At 43.5% G+C, this 17,313-nt stretch overlaps 2 protein-coding genes across 2 annotated transcripts in view; both read left to right on the top strand.

The window, feature by feature from the left end:
• Nucleotides 1-17,313, top strand: part of LOC147337028 (uncharacterized) — a 642,403-nt gene that overhangs the window by 377,550 nt on the left and 247,540 nt on the right. The window lies entirely within an intron of this gene.
• LOC147337038 (uncharacterized) lies at nucleotides 4,281-7,349 on the top strand. The gene is made up of 2 exons (XM_086287239.1): nucleotides 4,281-4,555; nucleotides 5,446-7,349. Exons 1-2 carry the CDS (start codon nucleotides 4,296-4,298, stop codon nucleotides 5,714-5,716), a joined length of 531 nt encoding a protein of 176 aa, XP_086143365.1. The 5' UTR covers nucleotides 4,281-4,295; the 3' UTR covers nucleotides 5,717-7,349.

Here is a 17,313-nt window from a genome sequence, read left to right as displayed (position 1 = left end):
CAATCCTAAAGGAAATCAAGCTTTGCTGCTCTACTCTATTTCCCGTTCCCTGCAACATGTGTGTGGATGCTGAATGAGACGGGTGGAGGGATGAGCGCTACATGGTTGTGTTTGAGCAGGAGGGCCGGATGATGAATGGGCTTTTATAGACATGCTGTTCGTTTACGGAGGCTTGTAGGCGATGATCTCTTTAGTGTAATATGAAAAGGAAACAGATACATCGTGATATCACAAACACAATCCTACATTTGTGCCAACCTAATAAAATAATATGCAGTACTGTGTGAAACTCATCAAGTGGCCTGAACTAAAAGTTCTCCAGCAAGTTTAGTAGCATTGCTACTTGAGATCGTTCATGTTGCAGCCAAGAACTTCACTGATGACTGCTGCCATGGTGTAAATCAGCTGGTTGGTTCCAGCGATGGTCACACTAGGGACTGTCCACTGCAGTAAAAACTCTGCATTATCACTCCGTTACCTGCTGCAAGCACTGCCACAGTCTGATTTTCTTTCATCACTACCTGAATTGTTTGACTAAAAGGAAAAAGAAATGGCAGATGTCCTTCTCTACAGGGGCAGAACTGTTGGCAAACTGTTCACCACCCCCCAACCGCCCTGTCTGTCATCACTCCACTAGCATTGCTGTTTGTAATTATATTCACTCCACTTTTACACACCTATACATAATATCCTAAAAGCCACAAATCAATTAGAACCCTGCTCTGTTTGGTAATGAACTGTGATAAAACAAATATCCCCTGCCTATGAAAAACCATAGACTTCCCAAGGGAGTCATGAGTTCATAATGTTCATGTTCATAAACACTGAAAGCTGACATGGAGTAGGTCCCAGGCCCTGCACTCCATAAGCAAGAAAATGGATTGATGTATAAATACACACACACATATATACAAATATATTAGGGGTGCAACGACAAACAAAATTCACGGTTCGATATTTTTTCGATACAAAAAAAATGTTCATGCCTTTTTAATTTGTCAGTTATTAAAATTATAAATATATATTTTAACTCAAATGTACAGTTTTTAAATTTAATGTTGCTGAAACACCAAAATAATAATAAAAAAATCTATCTGATGGAGGAATCACCCATCTTTGGAAAAGAGAGTTTATTACAGAGAAATGGCTCTTTCAAAATAAAAGCTCTACTATACGCTTCTTCTGGGCTATATTCTCAGCAGCATATTAAACATATCAGGTCCCCATAAGGAGAATCCTGTGCTAACAGCTGTCTAAATGACTCGGGTAAAGTTTGTAGCATGCGTGCTTGTTGTTTTGTCTGCTTCCACTTGTCTTTGCACCAGGATGATGTCGGAGTAAATGTGCAGTCATATTCGTTGTGTTCCCACTAGTGCTGTCAGCGTTAATCTGAAATGACCTTAACGCCACAACACGGCAAATCTCCGTTAACGAGCGACCGCGGATTGCCCCGTGCGTGGGGCTGGACGGCGTCAACACGTTAACGAGCTAACTGCGCTAACACACTAGTTCCCACCCATGTAATTGAGCATTGCGTGGCACATCCAACATACTGTTTTACTTTAGTCCATGACTCGCTTACCTTCAGGGTCATACGTCACATGAAAACCAAAATAATTCCAAACACCAGATCTGAATGAGGGTGGGGGAGGTTCAGTTTGCCATGTTGCAAGGAGCTTAACTTCTGTCTCGCTAGCTTGCGCTGCGCTCAGTGGATCTGTGCTCGACAGTGCAGCCTAGGCGGAGTAGTCGAACGCAGATCCACTGAGCGCTCAACACAGACAGCATCGTCAGAAGGAAAGTTGATAAAATAAATTAAAAATATTGTATTGTTCGATACATATGTGTACTGAACCAAAAGCACTGTATCGAACGGTTCAATATCGATACGAATATCGTTGCACCCCTAATATATATATATATATATATATATATATATATATATATATATATATATATATATATGTGTGTGTGTGTGTGTGTGTGTGTGTGTGTGTGTGTGTGTGTTTCTGTGGTTCAGCATTATGATGCTGAACCACATCATAATGAATAAATGGATAAATTTCCAAAATCCCGGAGCAATGCAAATTAGCCGGTGCGAGGTAAGGAGCTCTGTCATTGGTTAGACAGTCTTAGCTTTGCACCTATACCAAAGGCCATTCAGCCTCTGTGTTTACACTCTGCCTACACATTTTATTTTCACTTACTGAATACGGGACAGACTTGACTGGGGAAAAGAAGGGGAGAAAGAAAGAGAAACAGCTGAGAAGAGGGACGGGGCAGAAGGGCAAAAAACAAAAACCAACAGAATTTTATTTTAAATTAAATTACTAGATAATAAATTACTTTTGTATTGAATAAATAAAATAACTTAAAAATGAATTTGTAAATTAATATTTTATCGCACAATTCATTGTTTAAGCAAAGAACTTTTTATTTCGATGCGCTGGATCTTCTGGTCCTCTGCACATAAGTGGATTTCCATTTAGACTTTATATAGACAACAACTCAAAGTGCTTTACAACAAGTCACATTCACCCATACGATCATCTAGTGCTGTACTTTAAACACTTTAAACACAAACACAGATACTGTGGGGAGAGGCCACAGAGGCACAGGGAGAAAACTCACACAGAAATCCAACAATTAAAGAGGAACCTTCTCGATGTAACACTACCATCCTGCAAGATGACCTGGTCCTGGGCCATCTTAATAAGCATGCTGTGCACAGTAGTTTCATATTCCTGCCAGAACAAACACCAGACAGTTTGTACACAAGGCTCAGATTCTCGCTTTGCCAGATACAGACAATAGTTTAAGATCCTAATGTCTCTGCACAGCTCTGTATGTACTGAAATATCCAACCTCAGATATTTCCTGCTCACTCTCTGCACCGCCTTAGACAACAAGTAGTTCATGCTATACATAGCATTGACTTTTCATTCCAGCCATGTGCACTCATCAGGGCATCAGTGCTGCCGTAGTAACCACACTAACACTTCCTTGCACCTGTTGAAATGGCCTCAGTCTGATCGTGCCCTGAACAAACTCACCTTTAACATCCCACACACGGACTAAATATGTGCGTGTCAATAACACGTGACAGGAGAACATGCTGGTTGTCTGTCATGGGGCTGAATTAGAAACAGAGCAGGAACTACAGTTTGTCAGATTAAGACTGATCAGGTCCAACATCCGCTCCCAGCACTGATTTACACGTTTGGTGTCACATTGAAGGAAACGCCTACTGGCACAACCTGCATGTGTTAAACTGCTCCTGCGTGTAAACAGCGTGTCACTTACGGCTTTTTGCATCACAAGGACGCGCACTGGCGTCTCAGGGTGACTCAGATGTTTGCTGAATGAGGTGTAGACCGGACTAGGCGGGACTCATTTCACCAAAACACGAACTTTTCCACCCACCAGTGTTTATCTGTGTGCTTATTTTAAAGAATTATTCCATCGTTATCAAATACGAAGCATTACACGCACGTCGAGCCGTTTCTGCTGAGTCAGACACCAGTGCTCCCGTGTGCTGATTCTCGGGTCCATCTTAAACTGGTGTGTTTGCGAATGAACTTCGGTAAAACGTTACAACGTTACCGGGCGCGCAGAGGGTCTCGGAGGCGTGTCGTACCTGTCGGGTGGTCGCGGGCTCCTCGTTCCCGGTGGGTGAAGGTGTTTCTCCTTCAAGCGATGCTGGGGTGACCGGAGAAGAAGCCATGTCCCCCCGACATCACCTCTCACTAAGCGCCGCTCCTACTGTGACTTTCCTCGGTGTCCTCCAGCGTGCAATACGCTGCCTGGCGCAGTTTGCACGGACGGTGGACCGGTTGCGTCGCTCGTTTCCTGCGCGATCAAAGTGAGTCTTCGGCTGCACAGTGCAGCCACTGTCCCTCCTCCGGCCGGCGGACTAGTCCAGGCGAGGCGGATGACGTTGTCCCGGGTCTCGCTCGCTCTCGCACATGCAGGACTTGGCCCAGTCTGTCTTCTTCTGCCTCACTCTGCGCTCTGCTTTTCACTTCATGTCTTTTTGTTTTGTAAGGTGGCTAACGGTGTGTTCACACCGAACGCGATGGACGCGAATAAAACGCCCCAAACGCCCCTAATTTGACGCGTGTACATTCGCGTCTCAACGCGTGTCCAAGAAAAATCCATCGCGCGTCAAAATATGATATTTTGACGCGCGTGAACCGGAAATGTGGGAGGAATGTGGGAGGGAGTTGTGCCAGACCGGTATCTTTGCAAGATGGCAGCTATCGAGCTAGCGCTTGAAGAGAGAGTCTCCCGTCTCTATGTACTGTGGAGAGCAGAGCAGCAGCGTAAAAGACGTCCTCGCTGTACCTGGGTCCATCAGGTCCTCCAGAGGCATGAGCAGTTTGGTGAGTTTCACCACTTGCTCCAGGAGCTGCGCCTGGATGACGGCCGATTCCAGCGCTATCACCGTCGGCCAGTTTGAGGACCTGCTTTCCCTCGTCGGTCCCAGCATTGCCCGCCTAGACACCAACTACAGACGCTCAATCCCACCTGCAGAGCGCCTGTCCGTCTGCCTGAGGTTAGTAAAACTATTTAATACGGTAGTCCTTTATTGATACCTGTGCTAATATATGCTAAACCATCCATTTATACACTGCTAACATGGATGTGCTATGCTAACAGTGAATGCTGTCGGTGTTTACTGAAAGCAAACTGTGGTACAGAGACGACTCTTTATAATATTTCTAGTGATACTCAGAAGGTCTCATCAAGTCCCGATTTAATTCGATTTATGCTGTTATCAGTGTTTGCATGATAGCATGGCTGTGGTGTCACATCAATGTATGCGCTCGGTGTTTGCTGATATCAAACTGTAGCATTAGGACCACTGAGTTAACCTTTGTAGTGATACTCACTCCTTTTTATTTAGACCTGGTTTAATTCTGGGATAGTTGAATATTTGTATATAATCCCTGCAGCTGTCAGACTCTATAGCAGGGGTCACAGCCTTTATTAAAACAGAGTTAGATAAAACTGTGAACAGTTTGGTTCATCTCTAGTTACATGGTTCTATCTTGATAAGCTGTCTTATCACAGATTAATTTTTCAAAAATATTAATGATTTAAGCAAGGAAAGGGCTACATGTCAACATACAACTCTTTATTTCTATTAATGTCTTACTTCATTCCTACCTGATTGACATGTTTAGGAATTATGAGTGATTGGCTCACTGTAGTGGCAAAAGTTGCTACCAATCAAATTATGATATGTTAAAGTTAAAACAAAACACAACTGTTTTAGATATTATCTAATATACATTTTGTAATTATCCTTATAATTACAAAATGTTTTATGTAAGATTCATGTTTTGTGATTTAAATCTGACATCACAAAAGTATTTTGGAATTTGAATAATGTATTTTGTAACTGCAGTACACATAATACTGATTTTGAACAATTTTGTCCAGGTTCCTTGTCACCGGGGACTCCTTCAGGACCATCGCGTTCAGTTTCAGAGTCGGTGTGTCCACGGTGAGCCAGATCACCCCCCAGGCAGCGACGTCCATCTGGGACTGTCTAGTGGACGACTTCATGGCTGTGCCTTCACCTGGAGACTGGCGGTCCATCACAGAGGGATTCCAGGAGCGCTGGAACTTTCCTCTGTGCTGTGCAGCTCTGGATGGGAAGCACGTCCAGACAAAGGCACCCCATATATCATATAGGAGACACACACATTGATATACACTAAATATTCATTTCATTTCTTTTTTGTGGTGCCCAAATTGATGCACCTGCTTGATTTTGTTTAAACAATTATTGCACACTTTCTGTAAATCCAGTAAACTTCTTTTCACTTCTCAAATATCACTGTGTGTGTCTCCTGTATGATATTTAACTGACATTTTTTATTGTAACAACCAACAATTTATACAGGAAAATAATGTCTATTAACAAGGTTGCCCAAACTTCTGCATCCCACTGTATCAGTATATTTTGTCATTAGTATAATATGAAATAAATTCTACATGTGTCAAGTCGTGTGCCAACATTTGCTGTGTAGTAGAACTGAGACATTAGTCATTATAAACATTTATTTGAAATAATATTAAAAGTCTCAAACAGAAAAACATTAAACATAAATATATAAAATATAAGAATTTACAGAGAGACAGGAATAAAAAGGACCAGCTGCTCTCCAGAGCAGGAACAAGGCTGAGGAGGAAATGCTCCATTGGAGACTGGTGTGGCCTCTTCAGGGACTCCAGGATGGCCAGCTCCACCGCCGATGGACCGTCCTGGGACCCGTCCCTCATCTGCCTCGGAGCCGTCCTCCTCTGTGGGCCTGTAAAACAGCACAAAACACAAAGAAATGAGAAGGCTGCTACTAGATTTTAATTTCAACATTGAAAAAAAAAAAAAACAATAACAGGATATAATCAGATTGGTTGTAGATATTTAGTAAAGGTGATCACAAGGGAATCCCACCGACTAAAAAGGTATCAGTGCTTGCTGTACATATCTGTGGGTGCAGCAGCAGGAGCTCAGGGACTGGGGATGCTCTGCTGCAGAATCAGTTGGTTCTATCAATACAGTATTAAATGTTAACAGGTTCGATATAATAATCGTAGAGTAGACAGTGGTCCCTCATTTATTGCAGGGGTTCTCAGAATAACTAGCCCCTGGTCACAGTTCTCACAATTGATTCTCAAAGTGCAAACCTTTGTAGATTGCAAAACGTAAAAGTATTATTATGCCGCGGTTTGTCTTCATCTGCCCGCCACTTTCGTGCGCCTTTTTCCCTCACGGTGCAGGTGTCTATTTCCGAATGAGGCTCATAGTTATGGGTGTTTTTGTGCTGTTTTTTCTATTGGACGCGATGGTTATCAAAACCAAACGTGATAAATTTGGCAAGCGCAGGAGATTTGTCAATCAGGCTGCAGAATGCAATGCTGTACTGTGCAATAAAAAATCAGCGAAAAAGCAAAGCAGTGACGGATGAACAGCGGGACCACTGTGTGCTGTTTATTAATAAACAATAAAATATATTCCTAAATGACAACATGCATAAAAGCAGAACGGTATTTGTACGTCAGTGGGAAAATAGCGGTGGCTTGCTAGCTTTTGTGCGGCTTCCCCGGGTCAGTGAAAACTTTCAAAAGAGAAATGAATGAACTTACCAGGTTGCCCGATCTCTTCACATATCTTCCTCCAAGCTCGGTCCTTTTTATTCCTGTCTCGGTACTGAAAGCAGCTGGTGTTGTACAGCTCCGAGTTGTTTGCTACCGCATTGATTAGCCTTCCCCTCCATTGAAGTATGAAAGGCTTTGGCTGGATCTGCCCCTTTGACCTAGGTAACAGCCACGTCACCAGGCTCCTGATTGGTTATCGCGGCGCGATTTGACGCTGGAGTTCAGATTTTTCCAACTCGAGCGGTAGACGCGAAACGCGCGTATGCACAAAACGCAACACAAAAACTCACGCGCGTGGTTTTATTCGCGAGTCAAACGCGCCAGACGCGCTACACTGACGCGCGTTTCACGCGTTTTGGCGTTTTCGCGACGCAAATCTGCTTCCGAATTTTCGCGGGACCCGCAATCGCGCGTCATCGCGCCTTTCCATTGACTTTACATGTAAACCTGACGCTCTATTCGCGTCCATCGCGTTCGGTGTGAACACACCGTAACACGATCACTCCTCTTCTGCCTGCAGGACTCTGTGACTGCTCTGTGCTGTGGCAGCACACTCCAGCCTGATAGTTCATTTTACAGCTTTTGGCACTGCGACGCTCTCCTCGGCTCGACAGACACAATCTCACCATGTCGGCACAATATACTGAGTGCAATCCATAACATGATTTTATCTCACTGTAACTTTGAAATCGACCAAATGTTGCGTAAATGACGTGTCACGTGACTTAAGCACACATGCACACCCCCTGTCCTCACAGCAGACATTCATCTTAGCCCCCCCCCCCTGTGTTTTGAGATCATTGCTGCAACAAAAGGTTGCCACAGATATTTCTACATGAAACGTACTGATTCAGTTGGCACATATTTAACTATGGTTGGATGAGACCTGCACTCTGTTTTAATATAATGTTGTTTTGTTTGAGTGGCTGAAATAAAGCTAATAAAATAAATGAATACTAAAATAAAGCTGAATCACATCACAGGAACGACACAGCCCTGTTCCTCCGGGCTGTCAATCTGTGAATCAGCAAACATGTATGATTTATTGTCATTCATTTGCTAAACAAACTTACCTCTGAACTTTGACCCTGACAATTCAATTTTATTTATATAGCGCCAAATCACAACAAAAGTCGCCTCAAGGCGCTTCATAGATACAGAGAAAAACCCAACAATCATATGACCCCCTATGAGCAGCACTTTGGCGACAGTGGGAAGGAAAAACTCCCTTTTAACAGGAAGAAACCTCCGACAGAACCAGGCTCAGGGAGGGGCGGGGCCATCTGCTGTGATTGGTTGGGGTGAGAGAAGAAAAACAGGATAAAGACATGTTGTGGAAGAGAGACAGAGGTTAATAACAGGTATGATTCAATGCAGAGAGGTCTGTTAACACAACAAGGGAGATCCAGGTTTCCCAGCTGACGAGCAGAGGGCAGCGGCTTCCACTCGTTTGAGCAGTTTGTTGCGTGACCTCCTGTCTCTCACTGAACTAAAATGCCTCCAAACAACAGCAAAATAAATGGCACTCACTCCAACGTCTTGCAGCAAAAACATTAAGTGATGGGAAGAACAGGTGATGGATGAGCTGCAGATGTAACCGGTGTGATTCTGCGTTGTGTCTGATAAAAAAGGTAAAAGAAAGAAAGACCTCCCAGTAAATAATTTGCCCACTCCAGCTCCTACGACCAAATACAAACAGTGGGGAAGAGGGTTAGTTCAACCCACCACAGCTCCCAAGCTAGCAAGGAGTATATATTCATGCTAGCATTTATGGCGCCTAAAACACATTTATGATACACACATACGACACACTTATAACATCTAACAAAAACAGGCTTAATAATGACAATAATCGAACTAAAATTGCAACCAGAAACATCCAGGTGGCTAAATATGCATTATATGTGTGTTTTAAAGTGTTGGAAAGAAATGACACCCACCTCTCCCACAGGGGGATTGTAGAAAAGGGGAGAGGCAAAAGGGGTACACTGTATTTATAGGATTGCACCGAAGAAGAAGAAAAGAACGAGGAGGGGCTCTAACTGATAATGAACACAACTACAGGCTTGGAGGTCCTAAAAGTCAGGTATAAAAGGAGCAGTTTGGGGGTTTAGAACACATTATAACAATGTGATTTATGACCCTGTTACACAGAGCCAGCAGAATGAGCTGCTGCCACCACCACAATCAATGGTGACGCCAATTTAGAAAGAGCCCCAGTTGATTCCACTCTTGCCAGATGCTGAATACACATCGTCTAAAAGTGTGTGCCATTGACCAAAGGAGGAGTGGGCTGTTCACACATGCCTGTGTTCTTATGGAGCAGTCTTTGAGGATGGCGAGTCCAGAGCTGGAGGTTTAGATCTAAGAGAGTGATCCAAAGTCAGGAGAGGATTACACCCAACCTTCAGAGATCTTCCTATAAGCCAGAACTGGAAGCAGAGCCACCTTTGGCTATGATATCTTTACTGGACCCAGTAAGTCCAGTCAAGGTCAAAAACGTGGTCAGTCCCCCATTTAGTGCCATAGATCTGAAACATAGTAAACAAAATGCTAGTAAAAAGTTACAAACATGTTCAAGTTACATGTCTACAACTCCACAACAGACATACTTTGCTACTGGTGCCAAACAGTACTGCAGTCTGTAGCTTTCCAGCCATCCTTTGAACGTCTTTGAGTTTAATGTAGCCAAAACTGGATTCAGTAATCAGTGTTTATTTACAGAAGCCGTAGAGTATGGCTGCCACATGTGAACATCAGTGACGGCTCATTTAAACTGTAGGAACGATTAACCCAACATCAGAAAAATACTTCATTTTACATTAATGTGACAAATTAACACTGCTGGGACTTTTCTGGTCCTACACTGTTCATGTCCAAGTCAACACATTGTAAGATTTACACGTGGAAGGTCATCTAAGCTGCTTATGTGGAGATTACCTTTCCTTTAACAACGACCAGTTTCTTCTTTTCAGTTTTCAGTTTTATTTGTCATATGCAAGTTAGCACAGGGTCAACATTGCAATGAAATGTGTTTGACGAGCAGCAGTCACTCGGCAGCTTGATACAGTAGGAGAAAATATAATAAAAGAAAATAATAAAGAAAATAGAAAAATAGTAAGGAGCAAATATTAGAGAGACATGGTAAAAGAGAAAAGATGACTAAATATATTTGTATCTATAAATATATGTACACTAGTGATTAAATAAGAAAATCTTGAAGAGAAATATGACGGGAGGGCAGATGGGACATTGCACAGGAATGAGCAGCAGAAAATTTCAGTATTGCACTTTTAAATATAAATATCAATGACAATAAAGTGGAGTGACCAGTGCAGATTAAACAGAGTACTTGTGAAGCTGCAGGTAGCTTCTGAGTGCTGTGTTGTGTGTGTTTAAGTGTTGTGGTTGAGGTGTCGTACGGCTTGGTGGTAGAAACAGTTTTTGAGTCTTGTAGTCCGAGCAGACAGACTCCTGTAACGATGGTAACAAGGAGAACAGCTGATGTGCTGGGTGGCTGTGGTCCTTGATGATGCTGTGTGCTTTATGGAGGCACCGCTGGAGATAAATGTCCTGAATGGCAGGAAGCCTCGTGCCAGTGATGTGCTCTGCTGCCTTCACCCTCTGTAGTGATTTACGGCTGCTGGCAGAGCAGCTTCGTACCAAACTGTGATGCAGCTCGTCAGCAAGCGCTCGACTGCACACCTGTAGAAATTTGAGGTGATGTTGGCGTTCATGCCAAACTTCCTCAGCCTCCTCAGGAAGTAAAGCCGCTGGCGAGCTTTCCTGATTGTTCTCACCTCAAACACATTATTTACCCATCCAGGTGGAACATGTAGCTGTGCTCGGTTTGACAGCTTTCATCCTGGCAGCAGCGTCAGCTGAAGCATACAAGGCACACATAGATGTCACTGAGCTGGAGCTCTGGGAGAGACGTCGCCACTTTCAGGCCTTTAAACAAAGCTGTTGGAGCACAAGTCCCAAAGATTTATAGTTTCTCTTCATGTCTTCATTGTTCCTCCATGGAGAGATGTTCCAAGTAGCCTTGGCTCGAGACAGGCGTCCTGCAGGACTACCTACCAACTGTCCACTGTTTGCAGTCGTGGTAGAGTAATGTTGCCCACCAGTGACTGAAAACCATGGATTGGAGAAGAATGACAGAATTCAGTGACCTTGTGGGGCCATAACAGAGAAATGACAGCAGTGTAGTGGATCAAATAAAGAGTGATGATGTTATATTTGTGACTGTAGCAGGACCAAGGCTCAAAAGGTTGCAGGCGTTGTTAATTGAGCAGAAGATGGACGGCATCAAGCCCTCTCCTCGACAGCTACAGGATCACAGTCTGCAGGTTCAGTTATGCAACGTTTTAGCATCGATGCGTGAAGTTAAGAGCAGACAGGGAGGTTATTTTTGCACTGGGCTGGAATGACTCAGTTTACCTGTCAAAGGCTATCACGGCTGGGAGAAAACCCTCAGCATTAGTAAAGAAGGACCACGGTGGCCTCTGGGTAGAAACACTGCAGAGTTCATGTGGATACGCTGCTGCATTAGGTCAGATAGAAATATCATAAAGCATCATTAAGTAAAAACGTTTATTAAGAACAAATGTTTAAATATTGTTAACGTGTTTCCCAGAAACATCTGTAGAGACAAAGAGCTTTCTGTTGTTGCTTCGAGGAAACAAGCTCTTCTTTTTAGTTTTGTCCTGGTATTTATTCCAGGACGGACTCATCCACTGAGCAGTGTTTGGGTTTCTTCCTTTTCCTCGTTCTGGATGCAAACTATTACAACTCGGGCTTTATTTCAGTGACAATGGCCTTAAGCTGCAATACAACAGGAAGTTACTCATATATAGTAATTTCCCAGACCATATTAAAAATCCATTAACAGGAAATACAAATGATGGGACAATGCCACAGCATGGACATTAGAACAGTTGGGAAAATTTACCTGGAAAAAGGTGAAAATGAGGCTTCATTGAACTGGAATTACAAAGACCAGGAATGTGAGATCCACCAGCCACAACTGAGGGTTTTTACACATCATATCCTCAAAGTAGAACTACAGTGATCAAAAGAATCGACTTTAATGTTATTCTTTCTTTATTTATGTCAGATTTAACCCCCCAAAAAGCTTTAATCTTTAACTAGTCTTTGGACGTAGCTACAGCACGGTCAGGTTGACAGTTTATGGGTAACATGTGGCCACCAGGCACTGCGACACACTTCCATGTTATATTACCTTGGCGTCCCGTAGGAATACAGGAGAATCATGTGAGGAATCTAAGAGTTGTTTCTTAATTCAATTCAGTTTTATTTACACAGCACCAAATCACAACAGCAGTCGTCTCAAGGTGCTTTATACTGTAAGGTAGCTCGTACAATAATACATACAGAGAAAAACCCAACAATATGACCCCCTATGAGCAGCACTTTGGCGACAGTGGGAAGAAAAAACTCCCTTTTAACAGGAAGAAACCTCCGGCAGAACCAGGCTCAGGGAGGGGCGGGGCCATCTGCTGTGATTGGTTGGGGTGAGAGAAGGAAGACAGGATAAAGACATGCTGTGGAAGAGAGACAGATGAACCGCTGAGTGTTGTCCCGTCGAGGTGGCTCTTCTATTTGTGCATTTATGGCACCAAACCACAAATGCAAAGGAAGAAAGGGTCGAGGCACAGCACCCAGCTGCCTGACAATATTCAGGCAACCAGGGCCGTGCAGAGAGGTTTAAAGGGGCGGGTGCTCAAAGTTAGAAAGGGGCACATTGAACCAGGCTGAATAACAACAACACACATTCATCAAGAATCTAATATGGGCAACAAGGCAAAGCAAACGTAGCCGATGCTTTACCTGATGGGTACAATGTTGCTGTTGAGGGGTTGCTGTGGATAGTGCTGGAGGGCAGGGCTGTGTTGGTCTGAGACTGTAGACATTAAAAAGTCCACAGGAGAGATGGTAGCTGATTAAACAAGTATCATGAGATAATAACAAAATGCAAAGATTGGTGACAGCGCTTGGAACCATAAGGCAACAAAAAACTGTGAGAAATAATTTAGGCTCTGCCTGTGAATCACTCTTTGCTTCTCTTCTTCCTTCCATCCCATCATTTCATATATCACTCTGCACTTGCTGTCTATCTGAGAACAAGGCACAACTTGCTATTGCAATAAACTATAATCTAATTATCCACACCTAACAACTCCTGCACTTAATCTATAATAAAATGATGACAGAAAAATGTTATAGCCCTGCCTTTAGTAGCCTCACACAGGTCCTGCTGTTTCCTCCTCATGTCCTTACCAGCCATGTCTGCACAATGTTATATCATGAGTAATATGTTTTTCAAAATCCATCTAAATAAAACACACACATGCACACACACAGTGACACTTTAGACCTTCTTCAGAATACTGTATATACTATGGGCATCCTTACATTATTATTTATTACTAGAGCTACAATAATAAAGCAAAGAGGAGGGGGAAGTAATGAATATGAAATAATGTATTTATGATGATTCCATGTGTTTCACTATCCACTCTGTGCAGGGCAAAGCTTATTACATGTTTAAACTGTAGAGATACAATCATTTTACTGCTGTAAAATCCAACTTTTGTCTTATTTAAAATATAAATCTAATATAAACTGCTTCTTAATGTATGTTCTTTAAAATACAGCTTGTGTTTTTAATATAATATAATTATAATAATTATTATGTGAACATGCATATTAGATCATTTTTTAGTGAAATATAATCCCTCCAGAAAGGCAGGAAAAGCCCGGAAACTTACTTTAAAACTAAATATGTTCCCTAAAACGGTGACAGAGCTACAGACCCATGACAGCCTTACACAGGTAGCCAGCAGCTGTGACCAGCACTACCTGTGCAGTTAATAAAAGGACAGGTAATGTTTGTCGCGCTGTTGCACACACAGCACGCTCGTTTGTTTCAGTTCGTCAGTAGCAACAAGACAGCTTACCAACGTGTACGTAATAAGCTAATACTCCTGTGTGCTACACACTACAGTGTGCGCTGTACACCTACTTACTGGTTTTGTGGCATCAGTCTGTGTCTCTGAGTTAACTTGTGTTTCTCCTACAGCTCCGGACCGCTAAAAATGCGCGTGCTCTTTGTGAGCTCGTTCCCGGCTCGTAACCAGCGCGTTCTGCCGTCAAGGGCGATCATTGGTTAAATGTGATCATGTGACTGATGCAAGCCAGATCCTTTTATTTAGCAAAACTGTGATTAATAGTTAAATATTATTGTTGAGGGGCACAGACAGGACTCCGCACACACACACATAAAATAATAATAATCTTTTTTTTTTTTTTTTAAAGTTGCCTCAACAAAAGGGCACCTTGGGCACCCATCAGGAAAGGGGCGGGTGCTCAAGCCCCTCTAGCCCCCCCCTCTGCACGTGCCTGCAGGCAACGTCCAAAGCCCCACAAAGGACCTACCAGCCCCCACACCCCACTGGCCCCGCCCAGATCAAGGAGCTGTCACAGCAGACAAAAATGTGAAGTCCGCACATAGTCGCCATGGCACCCACCAACCCACCACACCATCCCCCATGGAGCTACCAGGAGAGGCATACTGGCCCACTGAGGATCACAGAGGAGCAGACCCAGGGGGGCTGACAGCACAGCCCCCACCCACCAGTCCTGCAGCTTATTTTATCTTGTCAGCGTGAGCCCCACCTAAAGGGGACAGAGGGATTAGTGAGTTGCATTAGTGGGGCAGGAGAGAGTGAAGCAGGGGAGCCAATGTCACTGCGATACGACTCCTCAACACCATCCAGCCTGCCCCACCACTCATAATGAGTCCTGCTGTGCTCTGTAGCAATGATGCATTTTATGTGTGTGTGCCAGGTTAGTGCTGTGGATTCAAAGGAGCACAGTTCCACTAAACAGGAGATCAGGATAAACCCCAGTAACCAACCCTGCCCCCGCCATCACATATTCTCAATCCCAGCAGAGGCCAGCCCCACAATGACATGCCACACGTGATACACAGCCAACATTACTGTTATAATTACATCTTTATTACTTTCCTTTCAACCTCTTTATTTTGCACCTTAAACTTTCTTCGGTTGCTACAAGCCACAAAGTCCTTTATGGTTTGTCTCTGTTGTGTGGAGGGCTGTTTTTAAGAGCTCAAAAATGGGTGTATCAGAGTCAAACAGGCAGCACAGTGGAAAAGTGGTTGGCACTGTTTCCTGACAGCAAGAAGGTTCTGGGTTCAAATCCAACATCTAAGCTGTTTGCATGCTCTCCCCATGTCTGGGTCCTCTCTGGGTTCTCTGGCTCCCACAGTCCAAAGACGAGCAGTTAGTGGGGTTAGGTTGATTGGTGTATGTGCCCATGAGTATGAGTGTACACGGGTGTTTCTCTGTGTTAGTGACAGTCTGACAGAAGGCTGCATCCCTCAGCCTCATGTGGGCTGTGTAGCCCCTTTACCACTGCAGTGAGAGCTCAGACCTGTTTCTGGTGGGTGGTGGACTCCTCCAGGGCTTCCCCTGATTCCCCTTCTGCCACAGAAGACTGTGGCCTCAGAAACTCATATCTGCTTTTTGCAAATGAAGCGAACCTGTTGGCTTCATCAGCAGGGGCGGATCTAGAAGGGTGGCATGGGGTGGCAAGTGCCACCCTAAAATGATCCCTTGCCACCCCAAGTGCCACCCCAGTTTTGCATATGACAGTGTTGTTTATTAAAATAAGATCGCATTAACAGTTTGAGCGTAGTTACAGTCAGCAGTGAATATAAATGCTAGAACTGGATATATTGCATAGTGTCCCCCCCTCCACATTAACAAATGGTTCAGCCCATAGCAGGACGGCTTTTTTCTTGTTTTCAGCAGCAAGCGATGCTTATGATCGTGCCAGAGCACATTTTGAACAACACCATGGGAATTTCGGATGTTACACAGGTGGGTGGATGTTACACTGTGGAAATGAAGGAAGGTGAGTGTTATTAACCCTCTGTGGTCCACGGACACGCTGCACCTCCAGATCACATGACTGATGTAAGCTGACACAGCAACAAGCTGCAGCAACGCTGAGTCTGTTTCAGCCACATTGAAAGTTCGGACTTCAAAGTTTTTTACCAAGGGCGTAGATTGTCACGGACGGAAGTGACGTGTCCCCACCAATAATTTGATCTCTTCCAGTAAAGAAAATCAAACCCGATAGAAAGAAAGAAAACCGATCTGTCAGCGTCTCTATGGAGTGCCAGGACTGCCATAATGCATTAATTAAATACACCATTAAATAATTAATTAAATGTGGCAATAATTAATTAAAATTGGAATTAATTAATTAAATAGTTATGACACATGTAATTAATTATTTATGTATTTCACATTTTAATTAATTATTGACACATTTTAATTAATTATTGACACATTTAATTAATTATTGACACATTTAATTAATTATTTAATGATATATTTATTTATTTCATTTTGGCAGTCATGGCGCCTGGCTCTCATCATGAAATAATTTTATCTGTCAGCCTCACCCATCAAACTCAGGGGGCGGGGTTAACGCTGCCCATGCAGCTTCTCTAACATTTGATTGGTTGCCGTGCAAAGTAAGTCAAAACAGGTCGATCCTAGATAATCGATTGCTTGTGTAGACTTGGGGCAGCCAGTTATCCCAGAATGCAGATCAAATCACAGGCAGCAATGGTGGTGGTGTAGTTTTAAAATACCCCGTTTTTCTGTCACCAGCTACACTTTTAACAGTGTTTTAGCCGCGAATGTCGCGCCGTATGTCTGGTCAGGTTGTCAACATAGAACATGTTTGCAAAAGTGCTCAGATGTTTTCAGAGATTTCACTAGCTCTGCTAACAGTTAGCATGCAGAGTGCACCGAGGGGGTTACGTTAACCGGTTTGTTTACATATTCCACTCTCCGTGTTCCACATGTTGCATTCGCAGATTCTCATTTTCACCGAACGATCGTCTCTTTCCGCCTGGTCTTGTGTCTCTGTGCTTCTGTAACATAAAGAACGAGCTGACATTTTTCTCACGAAACCAGCGACCAGCTCAACAGACCCTCAGTTTACCTGCATGCATCTGTCAGCTGTTTAACACCTGCTGCTAATTCAAGAAACACGCCTACGTTACCTGGTGATAGTCACAGTTTA

The sequence above is a fragment of the Aulonocara sp. 'chitande type north' Nkhata Bay genome, linkage group LG3, assembly GCF_057382095.1.
Source record: "Aulonocara sp. 'chitande type north' Nkhata Bay isolate Kocher_YH1m ecotype deep benthic linkage group LG3, A_spYH_male_GT1.1, whole genome shotgun sequence".
Lineage (NCBI taxonomy): Eukaryota > Metazoa > Chordata > Actinopteri > Cichliformes > Cichlidae > Aulonocara > Aulonocara sp. 'chitande type north' Nkhata Bay.
Note: the sequence above shows the minus strand (reverse complement) of the source record. Positions and strands in the feature narration are given on the sequence as shown.

Coding starts and splice junctions, on each gene's coding strand:
- LOC147337038 (XM_086287239.1), top strand. CDS start 4,296: ATGTACTGTGGAGAGCAGAGCAGCAGCGTAAAAGACGTCCTCGCTGTA. Junction 4,556..5,445: donor CGCCTGTCCGTCTGCCTGAG/GTTAGTAAAACT, acceptor AATTTTGTCCAG/GTTCCTTGTCACCGGGGACT.